The sequence below is a fragment of the Solanum verrucosum genome, unplaced genomic scaffold, assembly GCF_900185275.1.
Source record: "Solanum verrucosum unplaced genomic scaffold, falcon-dt-bn FXZP01000009.1, whole genome shotgun sequence".
Classification (NCBI taxonomy): domain Eukaryota; kingdom Viridiplantae; phylum Streptophyta; class Magnoliopsida; order Solanales; family Solanaceae; genus Solanum; species Solanum verrucosum.
In genome coordinates this window covers 780,867-804,428 of record NW_026020231.1, presented here as the reverse complement: position 1 = coordinate 804,428, position 23,562 = coordinate 780,867, and the positions used below count along the sequence as shown (strand labels likewise).

Genomic DNA, 23,562 nt, shown 5'->3' with positions numbered 1-23,562 from the left:
AATTATGATCATTTTCATTATGACTTATTAATTTATTTGTTTTACGCAATTTCATTGTTATTTTTTTGTTGAATTTTTTAGTGTCATTAATCATATCATATTTTGTGTTATTTTCTTAAAAAACACCTTAGATAGTTGTATTTTGGTAGAACTAAAGAAATATTTGAAGTACAAGTAAATTATATGTTTGTATGAATATTTTACCGAAAAAACCCGAAAAACCGAAAAACTCAAAAAATCCGAAAAACCACGAGATTCAAAAACCCAAGTTTTATTAGTTTTGTTTGGTTTATAAATTCAAAAATCCGACACAAATGATTTGATTTGATATTTGAAAAACCCGAACCAACCCGGCCATGCCCTAGGTAGTGGTTGCGGATTTTATTTCATTTTCATTGTGAAGAGGGGAGTGGGAGGATAGTTCTCTTTCATCATGTTATGAAAGCTTTCTAGTTTCTCTTAATTCATAAGTGGAGTAATAAGTGATCCTTCATCCTCAACCAAAGGTCTTGGATCCCAAGCCCTCGATAAGGAGTCACCTTTTATAAGGAGCAATTTATCACCCAATGTGGAACTTCAGGGCGCGAATTCAGATTTTGTTGGGCCCGTGTGGATATCAAAGAACGCCAGGTGGGAATCCTAAAAAAACCGAGCTCTACCTGTATGCACGAAGCTTGAGCCTTGAAGCAACAATAGTTCTTCTACTGCATTTACCAAAAGAAAGGAGTTGGAGAAACATATAATGAGAATGTTCCACTTCTATATTGTAAATCTGTATTTTATACATGGCCGTTGGCACCATGGATCTATCTGTTCAGACAGGATGAATCATACGGAAGTGCAAAGCGGAATTGTTTCAAAGTTACAGTAGTTGTATATAACAGAATGTCATGATACTGATTCGTGTGGTACCTCCATACCCTTGTTGAGAACCACTCATCCTGAATTCAAATCAGCAAGAGCTCATATATACCAACCTGCAACCACTGTAATTTAATTTAATGAATCAAATAATTTTTACAAGTATTGGTAGTGCCAAATATATTTTTAGCACTATCAACTTTAAGGAAGTAAGGAAATTTTAATCTTTTGTTACCGCCTATCCATTTGTTTCACTTACTCACCAACCCAAGACTTCAAACAAAAAATTATCGGAAGTTCTATACTGAATACAAGGAAAAGAGGTAAGTACCTGATTTTTTGCTTTGTCCTTAAGTAGACAAACCGAATTCTGCATCTTCAACAAAATGTAAGATCCTTGTATGAACGTTTTGCTTGAGCAAATAATAAAATGAGATATTTCTGATACAACAGCATACAGCCTTTGACTTTAGAAGGAACTGAGGCAATCTTTTATCAACATAAACAGGGGATTGGTGTAAGCGGCTCCTCCTAATTTCTCAAATATGACCCCGTCCATACGGGCTTGGATCCCATCAGATGATGCCACATCATTTAGCAACTCTTTTAATGTTCTATCTGCTCCGGCTAAAGAGCTTCCTATGCCGCTCAAAATTTCCGGTAAGGACGCGGATGGCCTTGACAGCTCAACAACAGAAACCTGCAGTTTTAACAACTTATTAGGAAGACTGAGAAATTTATCTCCACTACAAACCCCTTCAAAAATATCTCGGGTGTTAACCAATTCACTTGTTTCCGTTTGGTCACATCAAACTTCACTAGAGCTCTTATGGCTCGGAAAGCATATTGCCAACAACAAAGTTATAGCTTTTTCCTCCTATTTCAATCTGACTGCAGCCAATTTCTTTTTGCAAGCCTAATTCCTTCATCTTGTCCCTCACTTGTCTAACAGAGTCCCAGTCCCCATATCTAGCAAAAAAATTGGATACTAAAACATAAATTTCTGCTCTTTTTGGTTCTAATTCCAGTAATTTGTTAGCACATTTCTTCCCAAGATGTGACTGGGCGTGAACTATGCATGAATTAAGCAACGAACACCAAATTTGAGTATCTGGCTGCATAGGCATCTCAGCCATGAGATTTAGGGCATCATCAAACTGTCCAGCACGAGCCAGCATGTCAATCACGCATGCATAATGCTCCAATTCAGGTTTTAGACCATGCAATGTCTGCATCTCTTTAACATATTGTCGACCTTCTTCAATGAGCCCAGCATGGTTACATGCCATTAAAATAGAGACATATGTCAAGCTGGCAGGGCTGAAGCCCGATTTCTGCATTTCCTGAAATAGCTCGATGGACTCCATTCCAAGTCCATGAACTGCATATCCAGTAATTATAGCTGTCCATGATGCTATATCTTTGAGTGGAATATGGTCAAAAACATACTTGGACATTTCTATGAATCCAGATTTTGCATACATGTCTATGATTGAGCAATGGACAAAACTATCCTCTATAAGGTTGGATTTCAGTGCAAAGCAGTGAACTTCTTTCCCCAGCTTGACAGCAGACAATTTTGAACAAGCCCCTAAAACACTTGTCACAGAAATTTCATCAGGTTGAAATCTATGACATACCATATCGCGAAGCAGACAAAAGGCTTTATCTGGTAGTGCATTCTGCAGATAACCAGCTATCATCACGTTCCAGGATACAACATTTTTATCTTCTATCCTGTCAAACAGACGTTGTGCTAGCTCAGGTTTTCCACAAGTCATGTAGAATGAAACTAGGGAAACTAGTGTAGACATATCTGTTTCTAGACCATTTCTAAGCACAAAACCATGAATTAGTGTACCACAATGTAGCAGTTTTAAGTGGGAACAAGCAAACAGAAGGCTACCAATAGTGAACCAGTCAGGAAGCAAGCCAGAATCCATCATTTCAGAGGACAAAGTCAAAGCCTTCAATGGATCCTCATTCCGAGCATAGCCACTTATCAGTGCATTCCAAGAGCTTACTGTCTTATTTGCCACTCCATAGAATACAAGCTCAGCATATCTGAGAAATCCACACTTGGCATAGGCAGCAATAAAAGCATTTGTTAACAACTCATGGTATTCAAGACCATTTCTAAGTGAGTAGCCATGCAGTTCTTTCACTATCAACTGCTCTGACTCCTCTTGGCACACGGGCAAAACATTCAATAGAGTAACCTCATTCGCCTTCACATACTCATCTGTACTTTGCATCATTCTCATAAGATGAATTGTTCCTCTATCATCTCCTTCTCCTGAATAACCCCCGATAATGGAGTTCCAAGAGACCACATTTTTTCTCTCATTTTTCTCAAACAGAATTTGTGCATCAGAAAAGTATCCAACTTTGCAATACATATCTACTAAAGAATTATTCACTGTTAACTCGTCAGCTAATCCTAACTTTACAGCTAAACCATGAATAATCTTCCCGAATTCCACTTCTTCTGCTCCTGCACAAATTGGCAGCATAATAACCACGGTAGTCGTGTCTGGAACAAGAACTTCATCCCCTGTAAATATATTTCTGAAAAGATCAAAACTTTGTTCAATATACCCATTCGCTGAGAACCCAGAAATCATTGAGTTGCTTGAAACCAAATTCCTCTCAGGCATATGCTCAAACACTTTCATAGCTTCCTCAACAAGACTAAACTTCCCATACATGGAAATTAACGCATTGCTTACAAAGACATCGCTAACCAAACCCATCTTTGCTGCCATCCCATGAGTAGCTTCCCCCAAACCCACATCAAGAACCCCTCCACAAGCCTTAATAACCAAAGGAAAAGTAAAATTGTCTGGCCTTTCCTCGGTGGAAGTCATCAGCTCAATAAACAAACAAATAGCATCAACCCAAAGTTCATTCTTTGTGTACCCACTCATAAGAACATTCCATTGATACAGTTTTTTGCTTCGTAATTGATGGAAAACAGAGAGAGAATCAGAAGGATACCCACACATGGAGTACATAGTGATGAGCCGCGTACAGAGTATGACGTCGTCTTTCGATCGGGTCAACGAAGTAACCATTTCATGGACTTTACGACCCGTTTCAATGTCCTTTTGTTTACCACAGGCCTGTAAGAGTACGCCTAAGGCCTCGGATTTTTCCGACGAGTGGTAGAAGGCCTTTTCGAGGTTTTCTTGAAATGTACGGAAAACTTCCGACGAGCTTTTGGATTCGCACAGTTGCGTGATCTCTTCGGATAGCGTTAATGGGTTCTTGAGCTGATTCTTCAAAGTTGATTTTGCAGTTATAGAATCTTCCTCAGGTGGTGGGGTGCAAATTGAACCTGCCGATTTTGGATCGGAGGTAGTTGCAAACGACCGTAATTTGTTGGGTTTTGGACTAACTTTGACGGTTTGAAATTGGGGCTGATGGCGGCAGCAGGAGTTCGGCGCCGGCGCCGGCGCTACCGTCGCCGAAGCAGCCGTGGGGAAGCTCGCCAGCGTGAACATCAAACATACATAGCAAGGCTACCTACCTACGGATACCCGCGGCGAAAAAGTATATGGTGGCCTTTACATCCCTTATCCTATTTTGAATTTAATTTTGTAAACGTCAATCCCTAAGTGAAATAGTGTGTCGTATTAAGCTTTTATAAAATTATTTTCAATTGAAAAAAAAATTCACATATATTTAGCGCTTTTTTAAAATATATTTTTCTTTGATTTCAATTTATTCAAACTTGTAGCTATTTTATTATTTTCTTGTGTTCAATTTATTCAAACTTGTAGCTATTTTGTTGCAAATGAACTAGTAACATTTTCTGCACACCGACCGAATTAATTTTGTCTCGTATAGCAAGTGCATTTCACATGTTATTTTACGGCGTTTAGCAAATAGATTTTTATTCTACTAACTAAAGAATGTCATATTAGGACCTGGATCTTATTGCCTTTTTTTAAAGGGCTGACTAGTACGGCGAGTGTTCGTGGTGCCTTCTATGATTTTATTTTACTGTATTTAATAACAATTTATGTGCAAGTATCCAATGATTTTTTTCCGGAGACTAATGTTTTCTTTCCATCAAATTTCATATTGATTCTTGTTGCTATTGATATTTTTTACTGTATTTTTTTTTCTCGAGGAATTCTACTTGACTAGAATATCTATTGAAAAACATTATTAAGGTTGTGTACAATCTACCTTCCCACCTTGTAACATTTTACTACATATGTTATTGTTGATATTATTGCCTTTCTTATGCTTACTAATTATATTGAATTCAACAAACATTTAAAAAAACACTCTACACTTCATATTAAACTGTGCTTTTTGAACCATTAAAGAATATCCCAGCGAGAGGCCAATCAACTTGGACTGAATACTTTTTAGTTATAATAAATAAAAGGGAAAAGGTCCTGATTTACCCCTAAACTTTATGATTTGGAGCTGATATACCCTCCGTTTAAAAAATGGCTCATATATGCCCCTGCCGTTATAGAAATGGCTCATATATGCCCTTTTACTTAACAGATTTTTTTTTAATAAATTAAAAATTCATTTTTTTAACTTTAATTTAAGAAAATGCCATGTGGCTTTTAAAATACCCACCTTCCACTCCACCATACCACCCGACCCAATTGGAAACAAAAAATCTCACCCACCCAAATTAACCTAACTCATTTCATTTCGTTATTTCCACACTCAAATGAAACCAAAAAAAAATTGTGAGGGTTCCAGTGAGCTCTACAATCCTGAGTTCGGGTGATATTTGAGAAACGAATATTCAAAACTTCGATTTATCGGTGAAATGGAAGGCAAAATAAAAATAAAACGTCAAACTGCCTCTTTAGAAACTTAAGCGGCCGCAGTAGTGCCCTTCTTCCTTGGATCTGCCTCAGTTCCTAAAGTGCCCACAAAATAATAAACCCAGTTATTTATCAAGCATTTAACATACCAAAGTTTGCAAGCATCAAATATTATTACAAGAGATGCGTTATGCATCCTAAATATTGCACATTTAACCTTTACTTTGTTAGGGTCTATAAATTGATCCATCTTAAATAGAAACTAGGTAAGCTTATATACCGTAAATCCACAACTTAAGCTAAAAGTGAGTGATAATCTATCTCTAAACAAACATGTTCATTTAGTGTGAAAAAGATCAATGGATAAGAAAGAACAAATTGCTTGAGAAATGTACCAAGCAGAGGGCACCCCCGGATAAAGAGAGGAAACACAATCTGGTAAAAAAGAAACCCTCGAATTGGAAAAGGAGATAAATGTATGCCCAGAACAAAGCCATCAAGAAATCATTCTCGTCCTTGTATAGCCGAAAGAAGAGGCAATTAAGGGAAATATTTATTTAACTGTATTCATGTCCTAAAATTAGCAATCTTCACTCAAAATGAGATCGGATACTAACAAAAAAATTATTTTTGTTTCTGTTGAGGTGGAAACCATGAAATGAAATGAGTGAAGTTAATTTGAACGGGTGAGTTTCTATTGTTTTCAATTGGGTCGGGAGGGTATGGTGGAAAGTGGGGTATTTTAAAAGCCACATGACATTTTCTTAAATTAAAGTTAAAAAATGAATTTTTAATTTATTAAAAAAAAATCTGTTAAGTAAAAGGGCATATATGAGCCATTTCTATAACGGCAGGGGCATATATGAGCCATTTTTTAAACGGAGGATATATCAGCTCCAAATCATAAAGTTTAGGGGTAAATCAGGACCTTTTCCCTAAATAAAATATAAGTACGGAAAGAGACGAATCAAATCCAATTTTAGTTTTAAGGAGTTTAAACAGATGATGAAATTGATAACCAAAAAGCAAAGAAGAAGATAAACTGAACTTTTATAAAACGCGAGGGAGATGATATATATTTGCAATAACTTATGAGAACGATAAATAACCACTAGCTCATAATATCCCACATAGGTTAACTATACAATCTTATTAACCCAAAGAAAACCGTCCTCATTATTATAAAAAAAAAAAAACTATGACCACGATTTAATTTCTCTGCCCTTCCAAATAACTTTTTTAAAAAAGATACATATAACTAAAGAGAAAATTTTGTGGTGGCAGACGGTAGAGGGCATTAGCAATGGTTGCAAATAGCAATAGCAAGCAAGGAGAAGAGATAGACGCCCCAAGAGCAACCTTTGAGAAATAGAGAAAAGGGCATTGTCATGACATGGTAGAAAGCTGTAGTGGCAAATAAAATACCTGCCCGCTCTAGCAATTCAGATTCAGCCGGGTAATTGCCCTTTATAAATCTTCCCACAAAGAGTGAAGTGAAAGCAAGTAAAATAGCAAATGACAACAATTGGAAACACAAAGGAAGTGAGTCAGGATCATGATTACGATTACGGCTCCCGCCGTTTCCAGCTTGTAGAGAATACAGAGTTATCTCAACCCCTGATGTTAAACAGAATGCCATGAATAGCATCGACCTATCCAAATTATTGGTTTCAGCAGCAACTACCGGGCTACTCTCTTCCAATTCCACCTGTAGCTCAGCTCGTTGTGTCACCGTGTTAGCGGAGGATTCAAAGGATAAACCTACAGTACTAGGGGAGTTGGGTGACACTACTGTAGTGCTACTTGGGAAGTAATGGCCAATCCTCTCTCTAAACAGAGATACAAACTTTTTGACACAGTTTGGGAACTCCATTATATATGTTCCGTGCCCTGAAGAATGAAAAATAGACAAGGCTCGTGTTGCGTTTTTACAGGCTGGAATGGATGGGGTCTATTTATACAGACTACAGTCAGCACTGAAGCAGCAAAGGGGCAAATCTCTTTTGGCATATCCAACTTTCTCCGGTCAACAAAACTCCAAAAATGATGGCGTGGCAATCATCGATGTATAGAACATAATTTATTACCCGCTTAGCTGTTGTATAGGACAAACTACTGGGTGATAGAAACAATGCTTCCCTTACCTATCAAATATATTCCGTCGTAAAGAAATACAGTAAATGTCATCATAGTTAACAATGTCATCATCTCATGAGGGTCTACCCCTATTTTTTACAAAAAGAATGAATCTTTTTCTTCAAGAACCAAGAATATGGATGCGAATATGATTTTGAACTACAATGTAATGGTGGCAGACACTCAATTTATTACTATTAACTATGGAGTGTTATCACATGTATGAACAACTTCTCATCATACTCTTTATTTTACTCTCTATTTTTTTTATACTTGGAGAGTAAAATAGAGAATGTGCTCTACAACCCTCTCTATTATCCATTTATAGAGAGGTGAAAAGTAGTTCTCTATCACATTTTTTATAATTAGAGAATTACTATTTATACTTTATATTACACTTTTTGATTATTTTATTGTTATTTATATTGTATACCAACATATTATAAATCATATAAGATCATTAATTAAGATGTAATATATCTTAATTTAAAAATACGATACCTTTTTTCAAGTAAAATGCATTATCAAACACAATTCAATTCCTAAAACGTTTTTTTAGCTTTTTCTTTCCTTCTTTCAAATATCATATTTTTTTTAATGTCCAATGCCCAAGTATAGAGAAGCTTAGAACCTAGTGACAGTTGAAACTGAAATCTGGAATCCTAACGAGATATTCCAAATATCTGCAGCCTGTCTTCTTGTGCGAATTGTTTAGCTCGCAACACAGGGCCTATTTTTCCAAATATCTGCAGCCTGTGATGCACCCTGAAGTCTAGGGTTATCGCAAGCAATAACTCTGATTCTAGTTTCATTCTACAAAATAAGAAGAAACTCATTAATAGTCATCTTTTTGCTCTTTCAGCCTTAGTAGGACTGAATACTAGATGATAACCCACACCCACATCCTCCTTTTATATCGATAATAATGTCTGACTAACCTGCGTGTATCTTGACCAACCAACCGATTCCTACTACCTCTATACTAGTATAGTACTTACTCTATTTCATATTAACAGATTTGTGAAGCAATGCACACATACTAAGAAAAACATTCAATGTGATTTAAATCATAATTTCCACTATTATTCTTCGTGAAATCATAAATATAACTTTGTAAGTAGTGTAATTTACCTCCTACAAAATATAAAAGCAAATATGGAAAAAATTTCAAACATCCATCTAAAATTTTGATCTATTCAATTATTTTGAATAGTGAAAAAACCCTCAAAATACAGTTTATATGGAATAGAGAGTACCAAATTAACTCTACTCGGCAAATCTTAGTGGGCGAGAGAGGGGATCAAATAAATTGTACTCCAATTAAACCAAAAACTCTCTTACCGGGATAAATAAGTTATAATCCCAATTCAACCAAATACTATCTCTTATTTTATGTCTCTCCTTCCCCACGATTTACAAAACACTCCATTCAAAAAAAAAAAAGTTGCAAAGAAACGGTAAAGTCAAGGATCTGGGTTGAAGTCACAATGTGATATAGCACAGTAACTCTGTGATTTCAATCTGGATCTGGTGTGCTCTTTGCTTCACAAGCATGCAGTAATACTAGGTGGAGAAAGCAACCACAATTAATTACCCATATTCTTCTACGAAATAAACTGCTGAAGCTAATAACTAGATACCTGTTCTAAATATCAAACTACCTCTACTATATTTTTCCTCTAATAACCATATACCTTGACCAAGGAAAACACAGAAGTTATCTTAACGCCGCTCCTTCAAAGCAGTAGACTACAGCTGAAAACATATAACGTGTTTGGTCTCAGGGAAGAAAGTGAGCATGCCCCTCTAGGTAGTGGTTGCAGTTTCTTTCTTTTTTTCATTGTGAAGCAGGGAGTGGGAGGATGGTTCTCTTTCGTCATGTATGAAAGTTTACTAGTTTCGATTAATTCATAAAGCTATGCTAGAGTTGGTACCCAACTTAGCATATCATAACCCTGAGAGCTTTACCACCAACAAGGATTGTATTGGAGTGGTAAGTACTCTTTCATCCTCAACTAGAGATCTCGGGTGCCCAGTCCAAAGTAAGAAATCACCTTTTATTAAGGAGCATTTTATCTCCCAATATGGGACTTCCGAGCGCGAATTCGGATTGTCGGGCCCCATGCAGGTACCGAGTGCCAGGTGGGAAACAAAAAATAAATAAAAACCGAGCTCTACCTGAATGCACAAAGCTTGAGCCTTGAAGCAACAATAGTTCTTCTACTGCATTTACCAAAGGAAAGGAGTTGGTGAAAGAGATGATGAGAATGTTTCACTACTAAATTGTAAATCTGTATTTTGTACATGGCCGTTGGCACCATGGATCTGTCTGTTGACAGGATGAACCATACGGAGAGCAAAGTGGAATTGTTTCAAAGTTACAGTAGTTACATAGAACAGAATGTCGAGATACCAATTTGTGTGGTACCTCCATATCCTTGTTGAGATAAGCAATTTGAAACCTAGAAACCGCTCATCCTGAATTCAGATCAGCAAGAGTTCATATATACCAACCTGCAATAACTGTAATTTTATTTAATGAATCAAATTTTTTTTACAAGTATTGATAGTGCCAAATATATTTTTAGCACTTTCAACTTTCAGGAGGTAATCTCGTTGAGGAAATTTAATCTTTTGTTTACCACCTATCCATTTGTTTCACTTACTCACCAACCCAAGACTTAAAACTAAAACATATCGGAAGTTATATACTGAATACAAGGAAAAGAGGCAAGTACCTGATTTTTTGCCTTACGTAAACAAACCGAACTCTGCATCCTCAACAAAATGTAAGATCCTTGTATGAACGTTTTGCTTGAGCAAATAATAAAATGAGATATTTCTGATACAACAGCATACAGCCTTTGACTTTAGAAGGAACTGAGGCAATCTTTTATCAACATAAACAGGGGATTGGTGTAAGCGGCTCCTCCTAATTTCTCAAACATGACTCCGTCCATACGCGCTTGGATTCCATCAGATGATGCCACATCATTTAGCAACTCTTTTAAAGTTCTATCTGCCCCTGCTAAAGAGCTTCCTATGCCGCTTAAAACTTCTGGTAAGGACGCGGATGGCCTTGACAGCTCAACAACAGAAACCTGCAGTTAACAACTTATTAGGAAGACCAAAAAATTCATCTCCATAGCAAACCCCTTCAAAAAAGATAAGAGAAAGAGATGAACATACAAGCAAAAAAAGGAAGAATTAACTCGATATATAGTTTCAACAGTATTTTTTCTTATCAAACCAAACTTTATCGCGTCTGACTATTTTTCCAGTAACCAATAGTAGAAAGCAGCTTCCAAGGTTTGTCAGGTATTATTACCACTAAACTAGTGGTGCATCAATCATCGTCATGCATTTCTTTTTTCTGAATAAAAGACCCTGGGATGAGTACCATGATGGTTCACACATGACTAAGAAAGTTCAGGTTATCTCCTTTGACTACATATCTCACTTCATTTTATCTCAAAAGTTGTGGCAACTTCCTCATATTTCTATATTTTTAATTGATGATAGATGCAACTGAGATTTTATAGAACCTGGTTTTGGCAGGAAATTCACCAGCTCTCTTGGAAGATCAAGAGATTCAGATACTGAGGTTCCCAAGAGAGTTACAAATTTCACTAAAATGACAGTTGACAAGGATCCAATCCATAAACTGATCTACAGACTTGATAATCATGCTTCAGGCTGCACAGCACTACAATATATGTGCTCATACTGAAATGGCTGCTTTAACAGCAAAAATAGATTGACTTATGACGGACCTGTCTATCCTGAGGTATATTGGCCTTCTGTTTTGCAATTGCTACAGCAAGAGAGAGACCACCAACAGCATCAACTAGACCTCGTGAAAGAGCATCCTTTCCAGTCCAGACTCTCCCTTGTGCAACCTCCTCCATTTTATCCACCTAAAATGCAGTGCTTGGTATATCAATCAACTGATAAATAGAGTAACGACTGTTCCATTCTAAGCTGTTTTCTTTACCAGTACCATACCGTCATTGATCTTGAAAGGGCAGCCTTGTCTCGGAATTGGGTATATGCATGCTGTGCAGATTTGGCAAACAGGTCTGCTTCCTCAGGCCTACAGATGAAGTTCTATCTGAGAAAATACTAAATCAAAAGACAAGCTAAAATCCAATATTTGGATTTTAATTGTAGGCAATTAAAACAGCTAAGCTCAAAGGCCACAAAGCGAGAACCAAGTGGATGCAATAGTAGAAGTGGAAGTTCTGATTTTGGTGTTAGGCATAAGTACAGAAGTTATGCTAGTCTCTAAGATCAAAATTCAACTTGTTATAAAGACCCCAAAAGCAGTAAGAACAGAAGGATGTAACATGAAATTCACGACTTAACACGACTTAAGGTTATGTTCCTATAATGGGGTTCAAGCCTTCAAAGGTGTAAAGGAACACCCAGCGACATGTATAATAACCCCAAGGAAGACGAAAAAAGTTTACCTGAATGGTCGCTGTTCAGCTGCAGTAAGCTCTGCATATCTTCCCCTTGATATCGTCTCCTTATTGAAGCCAATTTTTTCATATAAATTTCCCAAGTTGAATTTTCCTGCCAAAAATAAGTAACTTTAAAATATTGAATCTGATTAAAAAGTTTGCTCGGGCATACATGTGAAATAGCACAGCTAGCTCATAAAGTCAATTCCACTATCTTAACTGTGAAGACCTCATACAAGTAAATTTTGTGAATATTAAGGACAAAATAACGAATGTAAGGGGCATGCAGCAGCAGAATGGAAAACTTCCAGGCAGTGCAGATAGCAAGGGAAAACCCAGAGGAACCAAGCAATGGTAAAACTGCAACTATAAAGGATCGACACTCGTATTAAAGCAAATACATGGAGTCATGGACCGACATAAAGATGGAGTAAACCAGAAGAGTTGCCTCTCCCATAAACCACAATCTTAGAGGGTTCATCAAGATATACATCAAATCAATCCAATCTCCCTATTTGCAGGAAGACAGACAGGCTACACTCACTCACTCACTCACACACATACACCAAAGAGTGTGTCATCCCAATTTTACTAATATCAGTCCAAGCTCTTCTAATCCACAACTGTGAAAATAAATCTGGTTCAGAAAAAAATCTGAGAATGACATGTTTAGATGAAATTGCCGGCGTAATAAAAGAATTGGGAAGTGGGTGGGTCAACGGCAATGTTAGGAGTAGGGAAGGGGAGGGCCTAGTGAAGAGAGGGCTCTGAGCTACCTTTTCTAAATATAATATAACCTACCTGTAAGATACAGTTAGTCCTTCGTCTTAAATTATCAGTCATGTTTTTTTTATTTTTTATAAGACATGTTATTATGTGAAGCGAATCTTCAATCCCACATCAGGCTACTTACATAGACAAAACATTAACATAGCCTTTTTCCAAATGATTATACAATTCTATAGTTGGAATTACCTACAAATACCTTCTACAATTCCAGAGCTTGGCACAAATTCGGTTGTTCCATTCAATATAGGACTATCTAGTTACACTTCAATATATATTGAGCTGGTACTAAGTGGATCTAATTGTGGTATACATTGAGAAGGACTGATTATTGGAAAAATTAAAAGAACTTGCACCCTCATAATTCAGTTCTATGGCATAACCTGAAGTCAGTAAAATAAATATCAGTACAATCAGCCTTACGAAGAGCACCAACTCTGATACAAGAACATACAGTTGAAGCATGTGTTCTGATTTTTTTGTAGTTGGGACTGATACCTCAATGGATGGCACTCAAAATGAGAACAATTTGATTTATCCTCAGGTGAAGATAGTATAAGGTTTTGGAATCAGACAAGATCCATTTATGCAAGAATCGTTGACCACATTATGCATTCCAGCAAAGCAAGCACAAAGTCTTCAAAAAAGTTATACCACACAAGGAAAAACACCTGTCATTCAAGATACAAATCTTTTTTCCTCAATAGCTTCCTTTAAAAGGTATGAAATTGCGGATAGTTCAACTGGGTCTAACAGGAGTAGAAACCTTCTTCAATTTGGAGATAATAGACAAATCTGATCAATTAATTACCAATCCACGCTTCTGCACCTTATAAAATGTATCCTCAGCCCACACAAGTGAAAACATTTAACTTTTTACTTTTTTTTTTCTTTTGATAACATAAAAGTTTATCCCGAAACCCACAGGCGAAACTAAAAGCAATCTGACCAACTAATGATGAATAATCCAATAAAAATCAAATTGTGAGGCCAAAGAGTTACAGACAATGAAAGCAGCATCAGTTGCACAGAAACCAATTGAGTTCTACGAATTTTCTTCAACAACAACTAGGATTGAAGGAGTTCCTGAACAGCACAGGTCATTCCTGAAGAGCAAGGTGATGCTTTCATCTGGTTGAGAGCTGTTTCTAATTCTTAAAACTGGATGGTAAATTTAACCAACATTTCAGTTCCTAAATTACGTTCGAGTCAAGATATGCAAATGCATCTCTTTATCAGGTACAAACTTTTGGGAGCCGATAACCAGAGGCGGATCTAAGATTTGAAGGTTGTGGGTGCCATATCGTTAGGTTGATTGAATCATCAAATTATTACTACTCGTTAAGTCTCAACCGTTTGTAACTTTTCATCACATATACCATATTATAATAATGTCTATTAAAGTCAAAAGTTGCCCATGGCCTAATGGTATTAACACTGTTTTTTCATGTGTGGATTGCGGGTTCGAGTCCAAGCCCCAACATTTTTATTTTGCAAAAGAAATGGAAAATATTAAAAAAATGAGCTAATAGAGAATCAAACTTGCGACCCGGAAGCCGAAAATTCAATCCTTAACCACGGGCACCATGCGCCTACTTGTGTCTAGGGGTGGCAAGTTTATTATTCATAAGCTTTTTATCCAGATATACATATATATAAAATTTCAACCGAGACCACTGGGTGCCGTGGCACCCCCACCATGATACATAGATCCGCCCCTGCCGATAACACCTGTGCAGAAATTATCTTGCTAGTGCAAAAATACAAGAACTAAAACACAGTACACCACACATATGAAGCATAGTGCCCGTTTGGATTAGCTTATTTTAGGTGCTTTTGACTTTTAAGCACTTTATTTTGTTTTGGAGGTGTTTGGAAAGGTTAAAAAGTGCTTTTAAGCCAAAAACACTTTTAGGCCAAAAAAGTTTAAAATAAGCCAAAAACCAAAAGTAGGGTACCCTCAACTTATGGCTTTTGCTTTTGACTTATAATTTACTTTTTATAATCCCATCCAACCAGGCCCATAAGGTTCTCTGGAAAATGATTCCAGATCTGACATTAGCACCCTAATTGTATACCAATCAATCACAGTTTATAGAAGACAAAAAATTGTTGTATATAGATTTACCTGTCACCACACCTATTGAGCCTGTCAATGTAAGGTTCTCTGCCACAATAGCTTGCGCAGCCATTGCCATATAATATCCTCCACTGGCTGCCACATCAGCCATAGATGCTATAACAGGTTTAGATTCTGCCAGCAGTCTGATTTCTCTCCACATTCTGTAGAGAAAAGCACCCTAGTAAATCAGCATAGAATTTGGTTCGAAAATAAAATAATGTTCATCAGAGTCTACACTACAGAAGCTTTTACAAGTGAAAAGTAAATCGACTGCTTTGAATACATGAAAAGAACAATATCACAATCCTATTTTACAAGTTGATTTAGCGAAAGTATCATGAAAGCACACAAAACAGGAGATTAAATGAAAATAAGAGTTGAGATTTCCATTGTACAAGACAATCAACTTAAACAGTTAATATATGTTTTACTTTACCTAAAAAGTAGTTAGGACTTTATATCTGAAAGAAGAGATGTAAATGCAAAGATCATAGAAGTTACGGAGAGAAAATTCAGACAGCCAAGTGAATCCTTACATAGTGCATAAAATGGAAAGATCCATAACATTACAGGACTTACAAATCAGAAGCAAGAGCATCACCTCCAGGACTATCAATTCGAAGGACGACAGCTTTAAACCTTTTCGACTCTGCATCATAGACACACACATGAAAAGCAAAATAAAGAAGAAAAATTGACAACCAAAAGGAAAAAACCTAAATAAGCTCCGAGACCACCTAAACCTATCAAAAACTTTTTCCTCCATTCATTTTTAAAATCAACACACAGAAGCATCCAAATCTGCTGTAATTTGAGAGTTCACCAATGGATAGTCCCCTCCTTTCGAAAAAGAGAGGGAAGGGATGATATGAATATGGAAACCTTGCATCCTGATTTCTTCGATGAAACAGTACATGCACGAGTCTTATTGAACTGTTCATGACTCCCACTAGTTACCTGAAAAATTTACATACTGTTCTTCTAACATAACTTACATAGCTAATAGCCATTTCATGCATTAGACGGTAAAATAAACCCAAAACTACCAATAGCTGGCCTTTCCATCTCTAAGTTTTACTATTAAAGTCTGAAAAAGAAGAAAAAATGAATATGAAGTGTAGCACTTTACTTATTCAATCAAATCTCTAGAAACATAACAGTGACATAGTCCTCACAAGAGTATTTCTCCTTCATACTAGGCAAAAGCCTTTCAACAAATCTTTCCATAGTCTGAGTTGGAAAAGATACCAAAGAGAACTAAGAAAATAACAAAGTAACCAGAACTGCACAGAGCAGATAATGCCTTGTGTCTGCAGAGTGTCTTTCTGAGACTACAAACTCGGTATTCACGATTTATGGCTAATCAGGATTTGTAATGAGCAACTGTTTTCACATATTTTGACCACTTTATGAAGTGCACATATAAGGACACTTCATACCTCGTACACTACGAATTTTCTCAATCAACTTCTCTGCTATTATTCCTGAACTAGGTGAACTAAATGGACCGCGCGTGCGACTAATACTCCCGGAGGCTCGAATGATAGCTATCTGGTCTTTATAACCTGTTAGACCGAGAGTCCATCTCCTAACTTTTGAATACTTCCTGTGTCAGAATATAATAATCACAAAATGTTAAAAGATCCAAAAGGAAAATAGTGCACAACAGCTGAAACAAAGAATATGTGGAGAGAGGATACTAAAATATATGACAATTGACTTTATCTAAAAAAATATATGACAATTGATGGTTAGCGAAATCTCAAAATCGAACTGAAACAATTTATTACACTCTCCTTTAGCCCCCTGGGATGTTTTGTAGAATTACATAAAATAATTTTTTCTTAGTCTTGATACTCTGAAAATTCCAGGGCAGTAAATTAGTCCAAGCATAAGAGTGAAATGCAAGGTCAAATTCCATCATATTGTATCTTCATTTAGTGCAAGATATCTCTTAAGATCAACAATTATCTGCTCATGAAAAGCAATGTACAAAATAACTGTACAAACTATTGGTGCAAAATAAAAAAATAAATCCTGAGAAAAATTATCCAGATGACCTGAAATTCAGAAAGAAAAAACCTGTAATCAACTTCAGGGAGTTTTTTATCCTTCAGAATTCCCAAACGCTCTTTCAACATTGACATTACCTGAGGAGTTGCAAAAATCAGTGATCCCTTGATTAACCATGGAAGAAAAGGTGTTAAGTTCTTATGTGCATGTCAAGTTCATGAAACAATTTATGCGGAAGTGATTGGATCCAGTTGGCCGGATACACAAATGAAGCTGACTATAGAAGCTTAGTACAAGATAATCCAGAGATTAACAGTGCGTGTGAATCTTGTTTCCTAGGCAAAGATGCTAGTATACAACTTAGTTGCTCTCCATATAATCACATATAGACCTGCAATATGGATGTCTGACAAATACTGACTGTCTAATCATTAAAAGGATCTTTTAACTTCAGCTGATATCCAAGATTTCGTCCATAAGCTAAAAATAAAATAAGACAAAGGGTGAAGAAACACTGGATACTAAGGGTATCTCATCATAAGGCTGTAAAAGAGTGCATAGATTATGAAAGCCTGTGTAGCTATCACTTTCTTGTACATAAAAATTCACTGCTCATAAAAGTTCACTATATCCCACGCTTTCAGCATTCTCAGACCCCAGTAACAGTTCAGGAGACCTACTTTGGCAAGGTCCCAATTTGGACATTGATATTTTGAACTTTTAAAACTAAATTTGCAACAATTGGGAACTAGATAAAACATATTATATACTCCCTCCATCCCAATTTATGTGGCATCATTTGACTAGGCTCGGAGTTTAAGAAATTAAATAAGACTTTTTTGAAATTTGTGGTCCAAAACAAATCTTAGATACTTGTGTGGTTGTAAGTCATCACATAAAGTTAAATTGTTTCTAAATATAAAAATGTGACATTCTTTTTGGGACAGACTAAAAGAAAGGGTGTCATATAAATTGGGATAGAGGGAGTACAACTTTTTATAAACAAAAAATACGAAAAATATATCTAAAAAATTGTGGTCAAAGAGAAAGATGTTTGACAACACAACAAAAATAATAGTGTCAGATAAAGTGGATCTCGATATTCCATGAACATAAAAATAATATCATACAGACAAAAGCAGAATTCTTCATTTAATTTCTAATGAAGAGAAAGAAGCAAAATCATCCTAGAACCTAAACCAGAATGGTCACATGAAATGGCACATACTAGTAGTTGTCTACATCCTTTTCCTTTATGATTTCTTAAGAATTGATTTTCCCTGGGAAAAGAAGTGAATCCATTACCAATCCTAATTTATTTGAAAAGCAACCCTTCCCCTCCCCACCCCACCTCCAAACCAAAAAAAGAAGAAGTAAGAATTCAACTAATAAATCAGTCAACAAACTGTTTCTCAAGTAATGCCTCAAGACACCAAGAAAATTACTATACCTCATCATCGTACTTTATGTCGGTTATCCAGCTTTCTTCCTTAAGCCTTTCAATTTGGTAAACTCCATCATTAACGAACTGTTCAATGTCTTCTTTTTTCTTCCCTGAGTAAGAAAATCAGATCATGAATATCCCCACTGGACTTTAAATCTCCAGTATGAAGTTCAAATCTGAAGTCACCTTTAGTAAGAGCAACTTTCTCGAGCCAATTTCCATATATATTATCAAGTAATGCAGTTAGCATCTCTCGATTTTCATCAGATATACTTTTACGCATTAGTTGATCTCCAGCACTCTTATATTTACCAATTCTTTGCACTTGTGGCTCAATTCCAACTTTCTCAAAGACACCTGCAGAGCAATAAATTTGCTGCAAATAAGGGGTGATCATAACCAATCTGAGATCGCATATACTCTTTAACTAGCTATATATACAAATAAGAAGCACTGTTCAACAATTCAGGCTGCATTCACACATACTCTGAAACCCCAGTAACACTGGCAAGCAAATTCCAGTAACTTCGAATTTAAATAGGTTTTGCTGTTTGCACTTCCACATAAATTGATGAAAAAATAACAATTATTGCAATGATGATCGACTCAATATTCCAAAGAGGTAACCATCAATCCATACATCCAAGGATCTAACAGAATCTGAGATCTTTAAGGGGACCTTATCTCTCCAAGATTTTTTTTGTTTCAGCTGTGGAGCTAAAGAACTAACCTCCCAAAAATGATGCTTGAACTGTTAAACCATACAATGCAAAGTAAGCACTTGGAGGGGCATAAAGCTCTTGACAAGCGCAGCCAATGTAGTACTCCTTTTCACCACAAGCAGGTGCATAGCCAACTATGAATTTACCTGAAAAATGACAAAGATTAACACTCTTCTTTACTTTTCTTTTTCCTAATTCTCGATTTTAAAACAAATGGATCTCATATGGCACTCCTTAAACATAAGAAGCTTAATTAATCCAAGTAACTTTCCGTCTATACAAGGTATACTCATTTGAAATTAAGATTTGTTGTGTGATTAGTTACATCAGATGCAACTGCAAAGCAAAATACTACAACATGATGAATAATAATAGAGAGATGGCCTTATAATCCCAAAACATTTAAAGGTAGTGACATTGATCATTTTGTTTAGCATTTTATAATGAAAAGACAGGAAAGATTATTTTTTTTAAAGCATTGCTTGTAATCAATCAAGTATTGTTTAATATTTTCTCCTTGTGTCTTTAAAGTTTAGGTTTCTTATAAGGTAGTTTTTAGTCTAATACTCATCTCAACTGAGACATTGCATTTTTCCAATCTCATAACATAGGAGGAACTGAAATAGGCACATACTCCAAGATGCTGGATATATTTAAAGACTTACCACATATCAGATGGATAGAATGGGCCAAAAAATTGTCATCCATATGCATTGAAGAATTGGGACTAGTTGGCACAGTATAAGATGGGGAATCGGGAGTAGTAGGCACATGGTTAGTTTTCCATACAATCATAGAGAAGATGGGAAAGGGTGTGATTTTATTGTTTCTCGAGGAAATGAGGCACGACAGAAAGGAGTACTAGCCCTAGAGTCTAGTATGTTGATCTTACATAGTTCTAACAGTGTCCAGATAAAACAATTCCCAAGGACCTTAAAATTCCCTTCACCTCTCAAATTAGTTCATGACCGCTTTTGGCATTGATCAAATACTCACTTATCTTTTTCTTTTCTTTTTTCTGATAAAGTCAAATACTCACTTATCTTATTTAAATGACTTCATCGAAGAAGGCTAAGAATATGATCTCCCCTCCAGTCCCTCAACCTAAAAGTTACTAAAGTACAAAAAGGCCTATATATACGGATACTTTCATCTATTCATTATGCCCTTATTTTTACAAATCCTTGATGGATCAAAATATGATTCTTCCATGGTTTCAAATTCAACCCTTACAAGCTTTATGCAGACAGATATAACCAAATGTCATCCTTTTCCTCTTTCCCAAGTATGTTATACTTATAATCAAGTGACAAGCACGTGAACCTTTTTTCGGATTTCACCATTTCATAAAATTATAAAGACGAAGTCTTGCCTGATTTCCTGAAGTCCAGTATATGCCTCCGAATTTCTTCAACTTTGCCCCAGCCACAACCTAAAGGTTCAATGTGGAGATACACACCAGAGATTCGAGGATCATAAGCAGCCTTCATGAGGTTCTCACAAATTTGAGGTAGGGATAATCCTGAAGAGAAACGGCTCTGTAACTGATCAGATATCTGAGGACACAAAACAGTACAAGAGTTTCAACTACTTCAACTAAACAGAGCAGAAATATCCAAATAAGAATTAGCAGAATAAACGATAAATGTGTAACTTCCCCATTCTTTGTCTCTCTATTTAGCTACACTTAGTAATTTGATCATAGAATTACCCTTTTAATGATCAGATGCAAAACCAGAGGTCCCCATTCTTTGTCTCTCTATTTAGCTACACTTAGTAATTTGATCATAAAATTACCCTTTTGATGATCAGATGCAAAACCAGAGGTCCCCATTCTTTGTCTCTCTATTTAGCTACACTTAGTAATTTAATCATAAAATTACCCTTTTAATGATCAGATGCAAAACCAGAGTACAAGGAAGGAGCAGAAGAAGATTTGGAAGACCATCCTTCTTTGCATTATGTAGTTGCTTTGTTGGAAAGGAACTTTCAAAGGAAACAAGGAAAGCATTGTATTACTTAACAATAGACGCATTCAGAACTGAAGATTTTGGCTTAATGCTGAATTTTCTCTTCATTACAGATATAATAGGATCCCTGGTCAGCTTTTCTGCATTTTGTATCTACACAGTATTATTTTAGTACTATGCTTCAACAATAACATACCCAGTGTAGTTCCGGAAGGTGGAGTCAGGGGAGTGTAGGGTGTACGCTAAGTAGAGGGGTTGTTTCAGAAAGACCCCACGGCCCATTCCCCAGCCAAATCAAAGAACATATTGAAGGAAAGAAATAAAACATTTTTAGTACTATGCTTCGTTCCTAAAATTACCTTACCACAAACAAATGATCAGATGCACCAGAACTAAAGTTAATGACACTCGTCGTTCTAAAGCACCTATATACTTGCATTTTGCAAATTCAATTGGATAACAAGTGCTACAACTCATTATTAACTCCGTGATGGTTGGGCAAAGTTTATCCCAAGCAAAATTTATACTTCTATTCGTAAATTTCACTACACTATATATTATTATAGCACATAGGATCTCGAATGAATTCGACATTGTTATTATGATTACTTAAAATTTCGATCTATATTGAAATATCAAATAGCTCTCAAGGAAGAGGAATTAACCTGTCCGCGCAATTTCATGGTGAGAACACTTCCCTTGCGGACTCGCTCCCAAGGAAACGCAAAGAGCATTCTAAACTTCACAACTAAGCTCTTCCAAGCACTGTACTCCTCAAATTCAAATTCTCCTGTCGGATACTGATCGTCCTTGGTAGAACTTTTCGCAGTATCGTCGCCGTTGATTTCAGCAACAGGCTCATCCTTAGTGTCATCTTTGGAAGACGATGATATGTCGTCGTTCTTAGTATCGAATGCTGAAACGGAGAAATTCCGATGATTATTGGAAGGATTATCGACAGAGCGAAGGGTAAGGAGAGGAGTAGTGTAGAGGGAGAAGAAAAGGGGATTGGAGTGAAGAGAAATGGGGGAAACAGTGGGAGAAGAGTGAATTGGAGAAGAAGAAGATTTGGAGAGAGTGGAAGTGACTGTCCGTAAGCGAATGGAGGTGAGACGAGGTGTGGATAAAAGCTTCGCCATTCTCTCTCACACTATTTTTCTACGCTTTCGGACTCCGTCGGGCTGAAATGGAGAAATCAGATTTCAAAAAATAATGTCCGAGTCTTGTAACGCGGTTCCCTAAGCGCCACGTTGTCCTCAACTTTACTACACATTGCCCTTTGTTATTTTCGTATCATATGGACTATGGAGCATAGTAACGGTGAGCTTTTAGCAGATTTTTTGTACTAGAAAATATCTCAAAAAAAGATTTGAAACTTTTAGGCCTGTTGGAGTTAGAGACGAACCCAGAATTTGAGTACGTAACATGAATGCTGGTTAATCGTTAACATCCATAATTCATCTCAAGACACGTGAGTTGTGAAGAAGCACAATAAACCGTGTTGGACTACTACATCAACTTAATTTATGTGTTTCAGGGTGCATATTTAATTATATGATTCTTATTTAAGAATATACATGTATATACACATAAAAAATTTCGAAGTTAACGGGTGCACGTACTACCTCAAAGTTGGGTCGGCCTCTAGTTAGGGTTGAGGTTGATTTGAAATTGAAACTTTATTTGAATGTTTGATTTGAATCTTAATAATTTTTCTTATCATATACATGCAAAATTCGCAATTTGGGGAAAAAAATAAATTTCTACAATTCTTACAATTTTATCAAAGAAAAAAATTATAGTTCATACATAAAGTATAAGAATGTTTTAAACATGTTATGATAAACTTTCAAATGTACATAATTTTTACACTTATATATTCATTCGTTGAATAAATCAACATTAGTAGTAACTAGTTATTTTTTAATATAAGTATCCCGTTTCACAACAATATGATTCATGATTGCCAATCATCCACGTTTGGTTCCATTAAGGGACAAGCGGAATCATGAATGAGTTCCATCTAAAGACTTCACCCATTCAAAAGTAGTCCAAAAAATTGTAGAGCTTCAATACCGAAAGAAACCAAGTAAGCATCTGTTGTACATGAACTCTTGATATGACGATCAAAGTGTACTTTCTCAAAATTATATTTTTTTCTAATAAGAACATGGCTAATCATAAATTATTATGTTCATGATTCTTCATCCCCTGATATATGGATAAAATGCAGTTGAAGGCATTAG

The 23,562-nt window shown here is 36.2% G+C and overlaps 3 protein-coding genes across 5 annotated transcripts in view; 1 reads left to right on the top strand and 2 right to left on the bottom strand.

Annotated features, from left to right (window-relative positions):
• LOC125832506 (inorganic pyrophosphatase TTM1-like) overlaps nucleotides 1-23,562 on the top strand; it is a 164,024-nt gene that overhangs the window by 108,520 nt on the left and 31,942 nt on the right. The gene's annotated exons all lie outside the window — the stretch shown is intronic.
• On the bottom strand, nucleotides 1,176-22,516 carry LOC125832505 (serine protease SPPA, chloroplastic). Of its 3 annotated transcripts, none has more exons than XM_049511663.1 (14): nucleotides 21,982-22,491; nucleotides 20,719-20,902; nucleotides 19,355-19,492; nucleotides 18,811-18,981; nucleotides 18,631-18,734; nucleotides 17,250-17,317; nucleotides 16,607-16,773; nucleotides 15,747-15,816; nucleotides 15,174-15,328; nucleotides 12,266-12,371; nucleotides 11,802-11,889; nucleotides 11,570-11,713; nucleotides 10,650-10,897; nucleotides 1,176-1,316 (listed from the first exon to the last, which is right to left on the bottom strand). In XM_049511663.1, the coding sequence occupies exons 1-13, from the start codon at nucleotides 22,453-22,455 to the stop codon at nucleotides 10,667-10,669; spliced, it is 2,100 nt and encodes a 699-aa protein (XP_049367620.1). In that variant the 5' UTR covers nucleotides 22,456-22,491; the 3' UTR covers nucleotides 1,176-1,316; nucleotides 10,650-10,666. The 3 variants fall into 3 exon arrangements, with proteins under 3 accessions (XP_049367620.1, XP_049367621.1, XP_049367619.1); XM_049511664.1 differs by having other exon boundaries at nucleotides 1,177-1,328; nucleotides 10,666-10,897; nucleotides 21,982-22,516; XM_049511662.1 differs by lacking the exon at nucleotides 10,650-10,897 and having other exon boundaries at nucleotides 1,307-1,561.
• Nucleotides 1,689-4,364, bottom strand: LOC125832504 (pentatricopeptide repeat-containing protein At1g18485-like). The gene has a single exon (XM_049511661.1). It carries the CDS (start codon nucleotides 4,362-4,364, stop codon nucleotides 1,689-1,691), a length of 2,676 nt encoding a protein of 891 aa, XP_049367618.1.